Genomic DNA, 19,086 nt, shown 5'->3' on the forward strand with positions numbered 1-19,086 from the left:
GGTAAACAAACTAGACTAGCTCAGAAGCACATTGTCAGGGTTGAAGCAAATGAGCCTAAATGTCATGTTAAAAAGTCACAAGTTGAAGTAACCAAAAGCCACCGAGGCCTTTGGAAGGCTTAAAATAAAATAATTTGTAAAAGTTCATTCTAAAAACTCGTATCCAAATGATGTTGACCCCAATTTTTTTTTTTATTGTTGAAATTTGCTTGCAACATGATGCTCTTTGGTCGAGAGAGGCCAGTCTGATTTGTTGAAGACCAGTATTATGCAAATGTCCAGCAGCTTTAAATTTTTCCTTTAAATTCTATGGTGGGGAGAAGGAGACAAGCTCAGGTGTGCACACTGCACACAAGCTAGCTAGCAAACCATGCAATCGACACTTGGCGTTAGCAAAAAGGACAAAGCCTATACAACAACTATCGCGCCAGTCACTATTTCAAATGTAGCTTATAAGAGTTGTCATGTTGGCTGTTTAGAAGCTGTTAGCTAGCTATCTCAGCGAACTTAGTCAACAAGAGAGCAAGTCAAAGCATATCCTCCACACAACAACCATCTCGCCATTCCATTTTATTTCAAATCCTGTGGTCTGTAGCTAAAAGTTGGATGTCAAGATGAAATCTAGTAAGCCCTATTGACTGATATAGGTAGCAGCAGGTAGCTGACTTGCTTAGCTGCTAACAATCACGGCTAGCTAACAAAAATATCAGGAATAGTGACAACGCAATGGACAAAAATGACTCACGTTTATTAAATAATTAGTCTTTTGACTCTTTGGACCAGTATACGTCCACACCACTGTTACGTAACAGGCAAAGCAGGGGCACAGAGATATATGGAGCAGAAAAATAGATTCTGGTTCTATGCTCCTGGCTCCTTACCGTCAGGGAGGGAGAGGATGGGGTGGACGCCCGGGTCCAAGTGGGACAAGCGCTCCAGGGAGGGAAGCTCATACTGGGGGTCTTCTCTGGGTGCGCTGGGGCGACCCCCGCATGTCACACAGGAGGAGGGGTTGACCCTGCAGCTGCAAAGGATAGCGCTGGTTCTCGGGACCTGGGAAGGGACAAACCAAAAGTCACTTGTTTACTAACCCATTTAATCCCATGGGTCACAATAGTTGTACTTAAAACTAATGTGTCATATTATGCAATATTATGATGTCTAGTATCATTTAGAGCAGTGTTTTTCAACTCCAGCCCTCGAGTACTGCCAACAGCACACGTTTGTTGTTGCCCCGGACAAACTCACCAGATTCAACTCATTGAGGGCTTGACTGACTAGCGGGAAAATACAGTGGAGGTGACTTAAGGATTCACACACATTTTGACAGATGGAATTCCATGACTTTTCACCTAATTTCCATGACCAACAACTGGCGGTGTATCTATGTATATTTAAAAAGTAAGCGTAATGTGATATTGACACTGGGAGGCTGCTCTCTAATCCCATGCACCATCTCCTGTCATTGTGCAAGGAGCTTACACACCCCCCGCACAAATTAGAATACCTGTTAAGCAACTGTATAAAACACATGGCCAACCCTCAGTCTGGAGATCCACTGGGTGTGCAGGCTTTTGAGTCAGCCAGTTCATCAAGTTCCTGTTGAGCAGCTAATTTAAAACATGTGGTTTGTTAGAGGGGGACTAGAATAAAAGCCTGCACACCCATTAGATCATCTGGAGGGTGGTTGATCCCACTTGATGTATAACATTGCTACCAAATACATTTTATGCCTTTTGAAATAATTTGCTCATTCAATATATCAAATGGCTATGGTAGGCCACAAATCTTTTTATTCAGCTGAAGCAAGCCCCCAAATTCTCTTCTGAAAGTGCACCTTTTCTAGTTGTCATACTTTGCAGGCTGACTAGCATTATATTGAGTTGCAATGTCCCATAAATTGGATGCCCAAATCAACTGGAAGTAAATACAAAACAAGTCGACAGAGGCATGCGCTGAGAGCGAATTCCCTACAGATTGCGACTCCCGCTACCATCGCACAAAAACTTTTTTTTTTTTTGCTCGAAAGGAGCACAACAAGACTCCACGAAAGAAAAGAAATGACGTAGGAGACACAAGCGGTCAAAGAGGGGACCAGGAACACAGGCCGTGGACACAGAGCTCCAGTAGCACGCGGTAATTAACCTCTCCAGAAATGACCTTACTGGCGCGCAAGTCTCAGTCTTATCTAAGGGCCTCTCTTTTGTACCTGCATTTACAGACAAATCATTCGATACGAAAGTAGATCTGTTTAAATTATTTTGCAAGATTAAACTTAAGCACATGTTTTCAAAACACTTTTGGTCCTAGAAACCCATCTGGTACCCATTTAAGCCCAAAAGCAAATTCTGTCCTATGGTTAACAACTCCTCAATTAATACCTATTGTAGGTTAGTCGAACAAGAAGCCATGTCACTATATACGAGAAAAACAAACCACATTCAGAAGAACCTCACTAGAACAGAACAGGCACTTAACGAACGATTCATCTTTGGTTATTAAACCTGCAGACAAGGGGGGTGCTGCGGTCGTTTTAGACTATGAAAAATACAAAGAAGACATTCAGAGACAACTCAGTAATGAATGTTTCTACAGAAAACAGTGTTGATCCCACACAGGTGTTTCAATGGGATATATGGTCTAATCTGGAGCAAGCCCTATTAAATAACCTTCTCAAAACCTGAATATCTTTGCTGCAAATGTACCATACGTCCATGCCTGTACATTTTGCCGAAATAACACAAACATAAAAACACAAGGCAATTATCCAGGCAGACCAGTGGTTGCAGGAATAGGCTCAATGATAGAGGCATTGTCAAACTTCGTAGACTTATTAAAACTCATGTGCAAGCATTGCCATCATATGTGAAAGACTCTATAGACATCATAAACAAGGTCTCAACAATAACGGGTTTAACAGAAGACTATTTTGGTCACATTAGATGTCGAGAGTCTATATACCAGCATTCCCTATATGGGAGGGCTGGCAGCCCTAGCTCACTATTTGAGAGACAGATACTAACGAATACCCACCAACAAACTTTATTCTAGAGCTGGCTGAATATGTTTTAACGTGTAACTAACTTCAGGTTGATTATGAATACTACATCCAAACGAATGGAACATCGATGGGCTCCACATTCACTCTGAGCTATGCTAACCTTTATGTGGGCCTTTTTGAAGAACGTTGTGTTAATAATGAAAACGAAAATCTATTTGAGGAGGAATGGGAACAGAGCTGTCAGACTATGGCATTACTTAATGACATTGACCCCCAATCACAAATTCACTATTACGATACGTAAAGCTTATTCAAGGTCAGTGATACTATCAAGATCAGTGCGCGGGTTGTGCAAGTTCCTTTTGAATTTTGAAGCCACAATCTAAAAGGCTACAAATATGTTTTCTTAAAATTACTGTTCGCGATTCACATATTTTTTGATTCAATTCACTGTGATTGAACCGAATACCAAATAATACAATGGCTAAGTGAATCGTTCGTTACCGTCAAAAATAATTGTTTAAATATATATATTTTTTAAATCGGTCAAGTAAGTACATCAAACTCGTATGCAAGAGTCGGTGGAAAGTCTTTCGGGACAAGACATAAAAACATGAATACAGGGTACAAGATGTGATTTGAATTGGGTACTTAAGTCTTTTCTCTATTATATTTTATAGGCTAGGCCTACCCGCTGTTGCAATGTCTGACTGTCTCTCTTTCCAAGAGCTACGGCCCACTCGTCTCGCACACATGCAGGTGATGCGCGCAAGTTTAATTCTGAGCCTGGCTGAAATGCTGATTTTTATTTGATTGATCAAATATAAAAAATAACTTTGCCTCAAATTACATTAACAGAAATTATGAAGTTTCTTTCCATGACTTTTCCCAAACTTTTTCCAGGCCTGGAAAACACAATTTCAAGTGTTAAATGTAATGTGCACAAGTACATGGCCTCCCGAGTGGCGCAGTGGTCTAAGGACTGCATCGCAGTTGTTAGCTGTGCCACTAGAGATCCAGGTTCGAGTCCAGGCTCTGTCACAGCCGGCAGCAACCCATGGGGCGACGCACAATTGGCCCAGCGTCATCCAGGTTAGGGGAGGGTTTGGCCGGCAGGGATGTCCTTGTCCCATCGCACTAGTGACTCCTGTGGCGGCCCGGGCGCATGCACGCTGACACGGTCACCAGGTGTACGGTGTTTCCTCAGATCACATGGGTGTGGCTGGCTTCCGGGTTAAGCGGGCATCGTCAAGAAGCAGTACGGCTTGGTAAGGTTGTGTTTCGGAGGACGCATGGCTCTCGACCTTCGCCTCTCCCGAGTCCGTACGGGATTTGCAGCGACGAGACAAGACTAACTACTAATCGGATACCATGAAATTGGGAAGAGAAAAAAGAGGGGGGAAAAGTGCACGTACAATGAAAGTACTTTCTAGTGCTAAACCCAACAAACACTCCACTGCCTTGTGCTCGGAGTCTTTCAAGTGCCTTCTTGGAAACTCTAAGCATGCTATCACGTGCCTCTTTCTCAGGAGTGGCCTCCGTCTGGCCACTCTCCCATAAAGCCCAGATCGGTAAAGTGCAGTAGAGACTGTTGGTGCTTCCACAAATTATTGACTCGGGTGTGAATACTTATGTAAATGAGATATTCATGCATTTAATTTTCAATACATTTGCAAACATTTCTAAACACACTTTCACTTTGTCATTATGGGGTATTGTGGGTAGAAGGGGGAGATTTTTAAATACATTTTGAATTCAGGCTGTAACAAAATGTGGAATAAGTCAAGGGGTATGAATACTTTCTGAAGGCACTATAGGTACAGTGCATTCGGAAAGTATTCAGACCCCTTCACTTTTCCCACATTTTGTTACGTTACAGGCTTATTCTAAAGTGGATTAAATAAAACATGTCCCTCAATCTACACAAAATACCCCATAATGACGAAGCGAAAACAGACTTAGACATTTTTGCATATTTATAAAGAATTTAAATCAGAAATGTACATAAGTATTCAGACCCTTTGCTATGAGACTTGAAATTAAGCTCAGGTGCATCCTGTTTCCATTGAGATGCTTCTACAACTTCATCAGAGTACACCTGTGGTAAATTCAATTGATTGGACGTGTTACGGAAAGGCAAACACCTCCATTCGGAAAGTATTCAGACCCCAATATTTTGTTAGGTCCCAGCGTTATTCTAAAATTGATTCTATTTACACCCTCAATCTACACACAATACCCCTTAATGCATTTCAGAGCAAAAACCAAGTCATGAGGTCGAAGAAATTGTCCATATAGCTTTGAGACAGGATCTTGTCGAGGCACAGATCTGGGGAAGGGTACCAAAACATTTCTGCAGCATTGAAGGTCCCCAAGAACACAGTGGCCTCCATCATTCTTAAATGGAAGTTTGGAACCACCAAAACTCTTCCTGAAGCTGGCCGAAAGGCCAAACTGAGCAATCGGGGGAGAAGGGCCTTGGTCAGGGAGGTGACCAAGAATCCAATAGTCACTTACAAAGCTCCAGAATTCCTCTGTGGAGATGGGAAAACCTTCCAGAAGGACAACCATCTCTGCAGCACTCCACCAATCAGGCTTTTATGGTAGTGGCCAGATGGAAGCCACTCCGTAAAAGGCACATGACAGCCCGCTTGGAATATGCCAAAAGGCACCTAAAGGACTCTCAAGACCTTGAGAAACAAGATTATCTGGTCTGATGAAACCAAGATTGAACTATTTGGCCTGAATGCCAAGTGTCACATCTGGAGAAAACCAGGCACTGCTCATCACCTGGCCAATACCATCCCCACGGTGAAGCATGGTGGTGGCAGCATCATGCTGTGGGGATGATTTTCAGCGGCAGGGACTGGGACACTAGTCAGGAACGAGGGAAAGATGAATGGAGAAAAGTACAGAGAGATCCTTGATGAAGTCCTGAACACTCTGGAGCAGGTTCTCAGACTAGGGCGAAGGTTCACCTTCCAACAAGACAATGGCCCAAAGCAAGACAACGCAGGAATGGCTTTGGGACAAGTCTCTGAATATCCTTGCGTGGCCCAGTCAGAGCCCGGAGTTGAACCCGATCGAACATCTCTGGAGAGACCAGAAAATAGCTGTGCAGCGACGCTCCCAATCCAACCCGATAGCTTCAGAGGATTGACAGAGAAGAATGGGACAAACTCCCAAATACAAGTGCCATGCTTGTAGCGTCATACCCAAGAAGGCTCGACACTGTAATCGCTGCCAAATGTGCTTCAACAAAGTACTGAGTAAAGGGTCTGAATGCTTATGTAAATGTGATTGATTTTATTTGCAGTACATTTGCACACATTTCTATAAAATTGTTTTTGCTTTGTCATTACGGGGTATTGTGTGTAGATTTATGAGGGGGGAAAACTATTTAATCCGTTTTAGATTAAGGCGGTTACAAAATGTGGGGGGGGGGGGGGAAATCAAGGGGTCTGAATACTTTCCGAATGCACTGTAGGTAGATCACTGCTTGTTCCCTTGGTCACATTTTTTTTTTTAACAATATGGACTACGGGTAAGGATACTAATGACATATCATTTGCATAGCGGCATATCTGGGAAAAATATGGGAACAAATTGGTTTTAATATAACCATTAGTCCTTCAGAAGTTATTACCCTAGGTTTATAGCCCACTCAAACACACAATAGAATCGATAACACAATACAGTCCTATGTAATCCACGAGCACAAGAGGATAAATAACAAAACACTCAACACTGGAAAAAGTTATTGTTTTAGTGCTGGGCAGGAGGAACGCATACTATGGGTCTACATGCATCTGCAAGTGCACACGCAGAAACATACCTTGCCATTGAGGTTAGGTACTGTGTTAGGCTGTACAAGTCTCCGTCGTCTGCAGTTAAGTAAGGGGCGCGTGCGGGCGGCCACACAGGTGCTATCATTGGGGCTGGGTTGGTGTTTGGTGTTACTCTCTGACACCCTGGAAAGGAGAGACAAGACCCGGTGAAGTGAAGAAGCAATGGATAGAGCGCTCAAATGGGTAAAAATTGTATAGCTCGAGACTGGTATGCAAGGTGCTCTTTGAATAGGGTAGTCATTGGTACTTGGAGACAACAATTTGTTGAAGCAAATTACATTCCTTCTAGGCCTCCACCTCAATACTAATTTACAAAGGCAGGCTGAAACAGACACTAGACAGCAATGTGAATGAATTACGTTTCCAATCCATCATTGTTACTACACACGAGAAAAGAGCAAGTTAGTGCCTTGTTTTCATAGGTTCTTCCTCCAAATAGATACACTTGAAGAATCTATGCTTTAGTTAGGTTAAGCATTCTGTGTGTGTGTGTGTATACCTGTTGAGGACCCCATTGACCGGCCTGCCATTCTGGCCTCTCCAGGGTCCAGACTCTGTGATGGTGACCTGACAGTCCTGGGGAGTAGGCTCGGTCTTAACTCCTGCCCCGCCCACCACCAACGCACTGGGCGCCACGCCTCCCAACTCCACTGAGCCCTGAGGGGTGGAGTTAAATAACATACATCAGCCACAGACATGAAATAATACTGTATAGGCTACCAACTAAAGCGAGAGACAAACCCACATCCTACACAAGGTGCATGTGTGATGGTGTAATTTACCTGCTACATTTGTATCATGTGACTTGCAATGGGATATATTTTGTGTGATAAGAGCTGCACTTGATTGTCCCAGACAATTAAGACCGCATCTTAAAAGACAGACTAACGTATACAGGACGTTTATATAGGTAATGCGTGTACTAGTACTACCACAATAGTGAATAGTGGCACTACTATATTTAGTGCTCCATGGCATCTGTGGTATTGCTCATGCTAATCTCTTTACAGGCCACTTTCACATGTACGTGCTGCAGGTCTGGATGGAAACATTCAAATGGCTAATGGGTTAGAGCATGGTCGAAGCAACACCAGGGATGTGGGTTTGACTACTGCATGTATACTTGAATATGTCAGTGACAAGGTTGTCACTTCTGCAAGTTGCTTTGGATGAAATGTCCATATTACTCTTATATTATTAAACCGTGCACAATTAGCCCAATGTTGAGGCGGTGCTGTACCTTGTTGGCACGGATCTGTCGGTAGACGTCTGTCTGCTGGCGGATACGGTACTCCAGGTCTGAGATGTGGGCCTGGAGCCAGTTCCAGTGGCTGATGATGGAGGCCCGCTCGATGGTGTAGCGACTCTCCGCCCGCTTCCATCTAAACCGGAAAGTCACACAGACACACAGGGGTGAACAAGTGTTCATCGAACCCACTTGTCTGTTTTACATTGATAAAATAATTTAATTGCTGTGTAATTGGAATCATTTCTTCTTGAATGCCTACACAAATGAATGCAAAAGCCACACACTATTGCCCAAACATTATGCAAATATCGAATTTTTCAACATTGGGGAATTCACAAATCACACAATATTAATGACCATTTACGTCAAATAGCAAAGATTCTACTTCTGTGGCAAAGTATCAATACTGAGGGACGTGTTGTCACAGTTGCTTCTTGTTGAAGAGGCATCAGCAAAAGTTCGTTTGTATAGCTAGCTATCCTCTTATCTCGTTTCTGAATTAATTTGTGGTCGTTTCCTTCTCGCTAACAAAATAAGTGAGATACAATTTATTTGTGTCCTACCATATATCAATAACATAAAAGTCTGTCACTGGTATGGGCCGGTAAATATCCTACAGCTAGCCAGTTGTGGCCACAAGCTAAAACCAGAGAGAGAATTCACTGTTTCATCTGCTGCTGGTTTGATGTTTACTCAAATAAGTCTTTCCACGTGTAATTTATTAAATTAGATTTTTAATTCTATAAAGACTAATTGTGTCAATATGTTGTGATTGGAAAACGGCTGAGGATTTTTCTACATACTAAAACGTAAAGTACAACATGTTGCGTACCAGCTTACACCATGTTTAAACTACAGTTGGCACACCGTGTGAGTCAAAAATACAATCATGTGTTCGGGCCATTTCATCAATCTTCGGCAGGTAGCCTAGTGGTTAAGAGTGTTGGGTCAATAACCGCAAGGACACTGGTTCGATTCCCCGAGGTGAAAAATCTGTCAATGTGCCCTTGAGCAAGGCACTTAATCCTAATTGCGCCTGTTTTAAAATATATATATTTTAAACTAGGCATGTCAGTTAAGAACAAATTCTTATTTACAATGACGGCCTACCGGGGAACAGTGGTTTAACTGCCTTGTTCAGGGGCAGATTTTTACCTCGTCAGCTAGAGGATTTCGATCCAGCAACCTTTTGGTTACTGGCTCAACGCTCTAACCACTACTAGGTAACCTGCCACCACCATAAGACGCTCTAGATAAGAGCGTCTGCTAAATGACTGAAATGTAAATGTCTTTGTGGCTTTTATATGCAGGGAGCATAAATTGTACACTTTAAAAAATCAGGTTAGAAACCATGTATACAGAGCATTCAGAAAGCATTCAGACCCCTTCACTTTCCCCACATTGTTATGGCCTTATTCTAAAATGAATTAAATTGTTTTTACCCCCCCCCCCCCCCCCCCCAATCTACACACAATAACCCATAATGACAAAACAAAGACAGTTGATCATAAAAAAAACAGAAATATCACATTTACGTCAGTATTCAAACTATTTACTCAGTACTTTGTTGAAGCAGCTTTGGCAGCGATTACAGCCTAGAGTTTTCTTGGGTATGATGCTACAAGCTTCGCACACCTGTATTTGGGGAGTTTCACCCATTCTTCTCTATAGATCCTCTCAAGCTCTGTCACATTGGATGGGGAGTGTTAGTGCACAGCTATTTTCAGGTCTCTCCAGAGATGTTCGATCGGGTTCAAGTCCGGGCACTGGCTAGGCTACTCAAGGACATTGAGACTTGTCCCAAAGCTACTACTTTGTGTTCTTGGCTGTGTGCTTAGGGTCGTTGTCCTGTTGGAAGATGAACTGTCGCCCCAGTCGGAGGTCCTGAGCGCTCTGGAGCAGGTTTTCATCAAGGATCTCTCTGTACTTTGCTACGTTCATATTTCCCTCGATCCTGACTAATCTCCCAGTCCCTGCCGCTGAAAAACATCCCCACAGCATGCTGCTGCCGCCACGCTTTACCGTACAGATGGTGCCAGGTTTCCTCCAGACGTGCCGCTTCGCATTCAAACTTGGTTTCATCAGACCAGAGAAACTTGTTTGCTGGAGTGCTGGAGAGGTAGCTGTCCTTCTGGAAGGTTCTCCCATCTCCACAGAGGAACTCCGGAGCTCTGTCAGTGTGACCATTAGGTTCTTGGTCACCTCCCTGACCGAGGCCCTTCTTCCCCAATTGCTCAGTTTGGCAGGGTGGCCAGCTCTAGTAAGAGTCTTGGTGGTTCCAAACATCTTCCATTTAAGAATGATGGAGGCCACTGTGTTCTTGGGGACCTTCAATGCTGCAGAAATGTTTTGGTACCCTTCCCCAGATCTGTGCCTCGACACAATTCTGTCTCGGAGCTCTACGGACAATTCCTTCGACCTTATATAGACAGGTGTGTGCCTTTCCAAATCATCTACAATCAATTGAATTTACCCCAGCTGGACTCCTATCAAGTTGTAGAAAAATCTCAATGATGATCAATGGAAACATGATGCACCTGAGCTCAATTTCGAGTCGCATGGCAAAAAGTCTGAATACTTATGTAAATAAGATGTTTTTAACTTGTAATTCATTTGCAAGAATTTCTAAAACACTGTTTTTGCTTTGTAGTAATGGGGTATGGGTGTAGATTGATAAAATACATTTTAGAATAAGGCTAAAGTAACAAAATCACAAGAAAAGAAATCAAGGGGTCTGCATACTTTCCGAATGCACTGTACATCCACTATCTTCTACCTGGACTTTAAAAGGTAGACTGCGATATGATGAAGATGCTGAAAGTACATATTGGGTCAATTTCCACAACTACTTAGGGCGTTGAAGCACAAGACTCAATTTCGCCACTGTTTTGGTCCCGTGGCTACCACATAAAAAAGTGTGAAGCAAACCCCGAGCTCATGTGACAAACTGGGTGACTGAAACATTTCACCTATCGCAATATCTTTCCGCTGCTCGTGGCAATGTAATTTCTGAATATTTTTTCTCACATATAACAAGCTGGTAAACTATTATTACTATTGGAGTAGTAAATTTTTTACGGTGGCGCCGGAGGGGAGGGCTGCATTCTTAACGGCTCTTAACCAACCATGCTATTTTGTTTGTTTTTTCGCGTTGTTCCTAACTTGTTTTGGACATAATGTTGCTGCTACCGAGCTTCAAGTTCCACATCAACAAACTAACATGGTTCAAGCACACCAAGACAGTCGTGAAGAGGGCACGACAAAACCCATTTCCCCTCAGGAGACAAAAGATTTGGCATGGGTCCTCAGATCCTCAAAAGGTTCTACAGCTGCACCCTCGAGAGGATCCTGACGGGTTGCATCACTGCCTGGTATGGGAACTGCTCGGCCTCCGACCGCATGGCACTACAGCGGGTAGTGCGAACGGCCCAGTACATCACCGGTGCCAAGCTTCCTGCCATCCAGGACCTCTATGCCAGACGGTGTCAGAGGAAGGCCATAAAAATTGTCAAAGACTCCAGCCACCTTAGTCATAGACTGTTCTCTCTGCCACCGCACGGCAAGCGGTACCGGAGCGCCAAGTCTAGGTCCAAGAGGCTCCTAAATAGCTTCTACCACCAAGCCATAAGACTCCTGAACAGCTAATCAAATGGCCACCCAGACTATTTGCATTGCCCCCCCCCCCCGGAACGCTGCTGCTACTCTTATCTATGCATAGTCACTTTAATAACGCTACCTACATGTACATATTACCGCGATTCCGGTGCCCCCGCATATTGACTCTGCATCGGTACCCCCTGTATATAGCCCTGCTATTGTTATTTACTGCCGCTCTTTAAATAGTTGTTCATCTTACTTTTTTGTTGAATTTTCTTAAAACTGCATTGTTGGTTAAGGGCTTGTAAATAAGCATTTCAATGTAAGGTCTACTACACCTGCTGTGTTCGACGCAAGTGACAAATAAAATTTGACAGTGATTTTGCTGCTTGTTACTCATCCTTTTGTGAGAGGAAAAGTAAACGTGGACAGTTCTTACAACCTCAAAGTGCTCCTCTGCAAAAATATTTCTTCATGTTCTATATTTTTGGGGAGTGGCAGTGACATTTTAGCAGCAGCCGATGCAATGGGGAAGAGCAATGGCCGCTGGTACGTTCTTTCCTAAATCCAATAAGAAGGACTAAGCCGTTGCATCCCTGATGTCTCGGTCTTCACCTAAACTGGGTCCTTCTCAGAGCCCTCGGCTCACAATCACAGGTAATAGCAAATAAGAATTGGGATGTGTGCCCGTGAGAGATGCTCCGGAGCGCAGAGAAAGGAAAGAGAAAGGAAAGTGTAGTCTGGCCCAGGAGTGTGAAGGTGAACGGAAAGGCTCTGGAGCAACGAACTGCCCTTGCCGTCTCTGCCTGGCCGGTTCCGCTCCACTGGGGCTGAGTCACTGGCTTACTGGTGCTCTCCCATGCCGTCCCTAGGAGGGGTGCGTCACTTGAGTGGGTTGAGTCACTGACGTGATCTTCCTGCACCCCCCCCCCCCCCCCCCCCCCCCCCCCCCCCCCCCTAGGACCATGCCTCAGGACTACCTGGCATGATGACTCCTTGCTGGCCCCAGTCCACCTGGCCGTGCTGCTGCTCTAGTTTCAACTGTTCTGCCTGCGGCTATGGAACCCTGACCTGTTCACCGGACGTGCTACCTGTCCCCCCAGACCAGCTGTTTTCAACTCTCTAGAGACAGCAGGAGCGGTAGAGATACTCTTAACTTCACTAGGGTAGGGGGCAGCATTCGGAATTTTGGATGAAAAGCGTGCCCACATTAAACTGCCTGCTACTAAGGCCCAGAAGATAGGATATACATATAATTAGTAGAGTTGGATAGAAAACACTCTAAAGTTTCCAAAACAGTTAAAATAATGTCTACTATTATTTTGAAAGGCTGTTTTTCCATTGCAAGCCTATCCACCATACAAAGACTTAGGACCCAGTTCACGAGCTCCGTGTCTTCCTCTACATGTGGCCAGTCTTTAGGCATTGTTTCAGGCTTTTACTCTGAAAAATTAGGGAGATACAGCACTTTCAATCAGTGGCCAGTGGAAATTTCCATTCATCAGCCATGCGCCTGATCGGGAACGCGCCTTTCTTGTTTCTCCTTTCCTATTGACAAAGCTTTTGTCCGGTTGAAATATTATTGATTATTTATGACAAAAACAACCAGAGGATTGATTTTAAACATCGTTTGGCATGTTTCTACTAACTTTTATTGTACTTAAACTGTCTGGAATTAGTGCACGCGCCTTTTATTACTGGATTACTGGACAAAACGCACAAACAAAAAAGGAGGTATTTGGTCATAAAGAGGGACATTATCGAACAAAACAAACATTTATTGTCTGACATGGAGACCTGGGAGTGCCACCAGATGAAGATCATCAAAGGTAAGTGATTCATTTTAATGCTATTTCTGACACTCTCCTTGGCTGGAAAATGGCTGTATGGGTTTCTGATAGATGCAGACCTAACATAATCGCAAAGTGTGCTTTCGCCGTTAAGTGTTTTTAAAATCTAACATAGCGGTTGCATTAAGGAGAAGTTTATCTTTATTTCCATGAATAACACTGTATCGTTTATCAATGTTTATGATGAGTATTTTTGTAATTTGATGTGGCTCTCTGCATTTTCACCGGATGTTTGTTTGAGACAATGCATTTCTGGCCATAACGCGCCAATGTAAACAGATTTTTGGATATAAATATGAACTTTATCGAACAAAACATACATGTATTGTGTAACATGAAGTCCTATGAGTGCCATCCGATGAAGATCAAAGGTTAGTGATTAATTTTCTCTCTATTTCTGCCTTTTGTGATTCCTCTCTTTGGCTGGAAAAATTGCTGTATGGTTCTGTGACTAGGTGCTGACCTAACAATCGCATGGTGTGCTTTCGCAGTAAAGCCTTTTTGAAATCGGACACTGTGGTTGGATTTACAACAAGTTTATCTTTAAAATGGTGGATAATACTTGTATGCTTGAGGAATTTTAATTATGGGATTTCTGTTTTGAATTTGGCGCCCTGCAATTTCACTGGCTGTTGTCGAGGTGGGACACTACTGTCCCCCTTGTACCAGAGAGGTTAATGATCGGCTATGAAAAGCCAACTGACATTTACTCCTGAGGTGCTGACTTGTTGCACCCTCGACAACTACTGTGATTATTATTATTTGACCATGCTGGTCATTTATGAACATTTGAACATCTTAGCCATGTTCTGTTATAATCTCCACCCGGCACAGCCAGAAGAGGACTGGCCACCCCTCATAGCCTGGTTCTTCTCTAGGTTTCTTCCTAGGTTTTGGCCTTTCTAGGGAGTTTTTCCTAGCCACCGTGCTTCTACACCTGCATTGCTTGCTGTTTGGGGTTTTAGGCTGGGTTTCTGTACAGCACTTTGAGATATCAGCTGATGTAAAAGGGCTATATAAATAAATTTGATTTGAGTAGTGCGAATTTGACCGGCAGAAGTGAATTATAATTATTATATTCAGCCCAAGTGCACAACGGCCACTTTGGCCACAAGGCATGGATTTTTGGGGGCTAGTGGTGTAGTGGAGGGAGAACGCAGTTTACACGGGTTACCCACCTTTTGCATAAAAATGCATTGCAAGTATAGGGAGCGTTACTGTATTCACAACAAACTCCTTTCAGTTTATGTATCTAGATTTACCACCACATCACTGAGTATCACCAAAGGGGGAAATGTCTTTTGGATAAAGGACAAAGTGACCTACTGTGGTATAGGATTATAGATCAGGAATGTGATCAATTCAATTCAGTCAATACAGGAAGTAAACTTAAATTCCAACTCCAACTGTCCTAATTGAAAAGCAGTGAGGAAAACAGGAATTTAATTTTCACTAATCTCTCTTCAGGATCCATGGTGGCTTATTAAATGCAATGCAAGTTCTCTAGGGGTATTGCAGATAGAAATGTAAGGCATAGAAGCCAAGGAGATTCCCCATCCCAGGCGAAAGAGAGATCTAGACGCATATTATTTTCGTAACACCACGCCCTCCTGAACAAGCTCTTATCTAATCAATGAACCGGTATCTCATTTACATCTCTGGGGCTGCGTCCCAAATTGGCACCCTAACAGCAGCAGCATGAAGCACCATATTGCACATTCGATTGCACCAATCAGTCAGGGACTGTGGCGTGCCTCGCAGATAGGCAAGTGTTGAATTGATCTGCCGTGGGGGACCAGGCTGGTCTATACACGTGTTGTAGGATACGTCAGCTCAGGTGGTGATCCATTTCTTCCCTGTCAAATAAGATTTTTTTGTGTGTGAATCTCAATGTATTTGCATGATTCCTCCGAGGTTCCTCCCCTCTGATTTTCTCCTCCAATCCATTTTGAGTAGGGAGGCAAGGAGGGGCACAAGAAATCAAGATAATACAATGGAGATTCACCCACTGTATTCTGTATTAGTCACTCCCACAAAGCTGTAGTAGGCCAATCTAGCTGGCAAACAAAGCAAGCCATGTGGTAGAAAGGTCACAGATAAGGGGAAGCAGGATGCAGAAAACTACAGGGACAATTAATTAAATAAGCCTAATTTATTAAAAGACTGGTGGCCAGGCCTGGGTCACATTTAGTAGGCAAGCATTGTGGAAGGTTGCAGATTAACATGTGATGACTAGAGCTGATGTGATACATTTTTCTAACATGTCAGAGGCATGTGTCCTATAATATATTACAACAATCAACAATGTTATGGCCTGCTGAACGCAGCCCTGGGGCATGGCATGTCCATTAGGCAGCAAACGGAAGAAAACAGACTAAAACGGGGCAACTAAAATTAACAGAGGGACTACATTTCAGTTGCAAAGCATTTTATAACGTTTCTGCTGTATGCCCTATTGAACACGACCCAGATAGTCTCTTTCAACCAAATATCACCACCCTGCATAGAAAGCTGCTGGCTTGAGGATCAGTGACCTCAGTTATCAGAGTGAAGGTCTAAAGGAGGAGGGACTGATAACTGAGCAGGGAAAATCCTCCCTCCCAATAAACAAGGAGCTCTAACTTGCCATCTCCCATCCAGCTTCACACGCCATCCTCCCCCACTTCACACCCCACCAGCAGCACTCTCTACCAGCCTGTTTTTGTCTGTCAGCACATTCCCCAATGTGGCGCTTTCCTGGACACAGCACATGTTATACACGGTAACCAGCACCACAGCATAATACTAACCTTGTCTTACAACACCAAACACCCTGCAATAGTCGTGCTAAAGGCTTCCAAAAACCAGCAGGCTAGCCAACAGCATAAGGCTTGATGTTCAGGGCCAGGCAATGTCCAGCATCACAAGCACACCTTCCTGGGGAAGGATGCAGACTTGAAATGTAGATGTCAGTGCTACTAGGGCTGCAACGGTCATTCAAGGCCTTCAGTTGGGCTATCTCAATCACTGACTGGTTGTCACCTATGTGACCAACTTGACAGGCTAGAACACAGAGCAAAATCAGTTTTAATCTCAAATTGACAAAAATAGGCCATATATATGATTATTTGGGCACGTGCATTACAGAAGGGCCCCAGAATACGACCAATTTAGCTACATTTAGTTGACTGATGTAGCTGGCAAGGTAACCGCCGTTTAACTTTTTCAGGATAGGGGGCAGCATTTTCACTTTGGATGAATAGCGTGCCCAGAGTGAACTGCCTCTTACTCTGTCCCAGATGCTAATATATGCATATTATTATTACTATTGGATATAAAACACTCTGAAGTTTCTAAAACTGTTTGAATGATGTCTGAGTATAACAGAACTCATATGGCAGGCAAAAACCTGAGAAAAAATCCAAACAGGAAGTGAGAATTATGAGGCTGGTCGATTTTCAACTCATCGCCTATTCAAATCCCAGTAAGATATGGATCTGTTTGCAATTCAATTCCTACGCCTTCCACTAAATGTCAACAGTCTGTAGAACGTTGAATGAAGCTTCTACTGTGATGTTGAGCCGGATGGGAGCTGTTTGAGTCAGTGGTCTGGCAGAGTGCCAGGTCCTGGTCACGCGCATTCCACATGATATCGACTTGCGTTCCATTACTTCTATAGACATAAAGGAATTCTCCGGGTTGGAACGTTATTGAATATTTATGATAACATCCTAAAGATTGATTCTCTACTTAGTTTGACAAGTTTATTTGACCTGTAATATAACTTTTTGAAGTTTTCGTCCGACGTTCGCCTGGATCTGCGTGAGCGTTTGAATATGTGTACTAAACGTGCTAACGAAAGTAGCTACTTGGACATAAATAATGGACATTATTGAACAAAACAACAATTTATTGTGGAACTAGGATTCCTGGGAGTGCATTCTGATGAAGATCATCAAAGGTAAGGGAATATTTATGATGTAATTTCGTATTTCTGTTGACTCCAACATGGCGGGGAAATGTTATTTCTATCTGAGCGCCGTCTCAGATTGTATGGTGTGCTTTTTCCGTAAAGTTTTTTTGAAATCTGACACAGCGGTTGCATTAAGAACAAGTGTATATTTAATTCTATGTAAAACATGCATCTTTCATCAATGTTTATGATGAGTATTTCTGTTATTTGATGTGGCTCTCTGCAATTTCTCCGGATATTTTGGAGGCATTTCTGAACATGGCGCCAATGTAAACTGAGATTTTTTTATATAAATATGCACATTATCGAACAAAACATACATGTATTGTGTAACATGATGTCCTATGAGTGTCATCTGATGAGGATCATCAAAGGTTAGTGATTCATTTTATCTCTATTTCTGCTTTTTGTGACTCCTATCTTTGGCTGGGAAAATGGCTGTTTTTTGGACTTGGCGGTGATCTAACATAATCATATGTTGTGTTTTCGCTGTAAAACATTTCTTAAATCAGACACGATGGGTAGATTAACAAGATGTTTATCTTTCATTTGCTGTATTGGACTTGTTAATGTGTTAAAGTTACATATATCTAAAGAATATTTTTGAATTTCCCACGCTGCCTTTTCAGCGGAATGTTGTCAGGGGTTCCGCTAGCGGAACGTGTGTCCTAGAAAGGTTAACTTAACAGGGGAAAAAACTAAACTAGTGTTCATTCCCAGTGCTGAGCTAGTAGTGTAATGTTAGCTAATGTTTCAACCCCTCGAATGAGGTGAATTAGCTAGCTAGTAGCTAACACAGCCAGTTCAGCTCTTGCCTGTAGCTATCAGTCAGATATTAATAATAGCCACCTCATATTGCCATCTAACAGCCGTTGTTTGAATGTAAATGTTTTGTAGCCTTTTTGTCCTGTTTCAACAGATGTAAATTAATTTAGCTAGCTTTCACCAGTTGATGTACCGTTAGAAAGCTGGCCAAAACTAAGCACAATTTTTGCCTCATTCACACTAGACCTGAATCAAACAACGAAACTAGCAGCCAAACGATTTTAGATCGACAATACCTTTTTTTGTGCAATGTGAGTTATTAATGTCAGTATAGCACTGTACTGTAATTGATTTGTCAGTTTCACTAGCTAATTCCCTATTTTTCACACTGACACGGTATAAACAGCTCTACAGGCTTCACGGTCATGGTGCAGCATCAGTACACAACACTATGATCATCATGTCGTAGCAGGATCAGATGGTGACAGGTGTCCCAGCAGGGTCAGACTTCCAGGGAAGACCAGTCTACGGAACGCAGGTGAATTTTGCAGTAAATTCACAATATCAGTGAATGATACAAAGCTCCATCTTGAGTTGATGGGTAGACCTACAGTAGCTACAGGACAGCAGTTTAAGCTTAAAGTTAGTTTAGGATCTGAGCTTAAATGGTAATTTCAATTATTGATTGATTCTATTCTTGGATAATATAACGTATAAAGATACATCAAGGTAATTCTTTGTCATGCCTCATCTTTGGAGGATCAGAGGGTGACGGGTCACAGCAGGGTCAGGCAGCCAGGGAAGACCAGGCTGTGATGGAGCTG

At 43.0% G+C, this 19,086-nt stretch overlaps 1 protein-coding gene across 3 annotated transcripts in view; it reads right to left on the bottom strand.

Annotated features, from left to right (window-relative positions):
* Positions 1-19,086, bottom strand: part of kansl1a (KAT8 regulatory NSL complex subunit 1a) — a 60,280-nt gene that overhangs the window by 5,822 nt on the left and 35,372 nt on the right. For all 3 annotated transcript variants that reach the window (XM_038991539.1, XM_038991538.1, XM_038991540.1), the window contains 4 exons: positions 8,090-8,231; positions 7,349-7,506; positions 6,837-6,972; positions 882-1,053 (listed from right to left, as the gene is read on the bottom strand). In XM_038991539.1, the coding sequence (XP_038847467.1) occupies positions 882-1,053; positions 6,837-6,972; positions 7,349-7,506; positions 8,090-8,231 (608 nt within the window). The remainder of the gene's footprint in view (positions 1-881; positions 1,054-6,836; positions 6,973-7,348; positions 7,507-8,089; positions 8,232-19,086) is intronic.

This window comes from Salvelinus namaycush, chromosome 4 (assembly GCF_016432855.1).
Source record: "Salvelinus namaycush isolate Seneca chromosome 4, SaNama_1.0, whole genome shotgun sequence".
Taxonomy (NCBI): domain Eukaryota; kingdom Metazoa; phylum Chordata; class Actinopteri; order Salmoniformes; family Salmonidae; genus Salvelinus; species Salvelinus namaycush.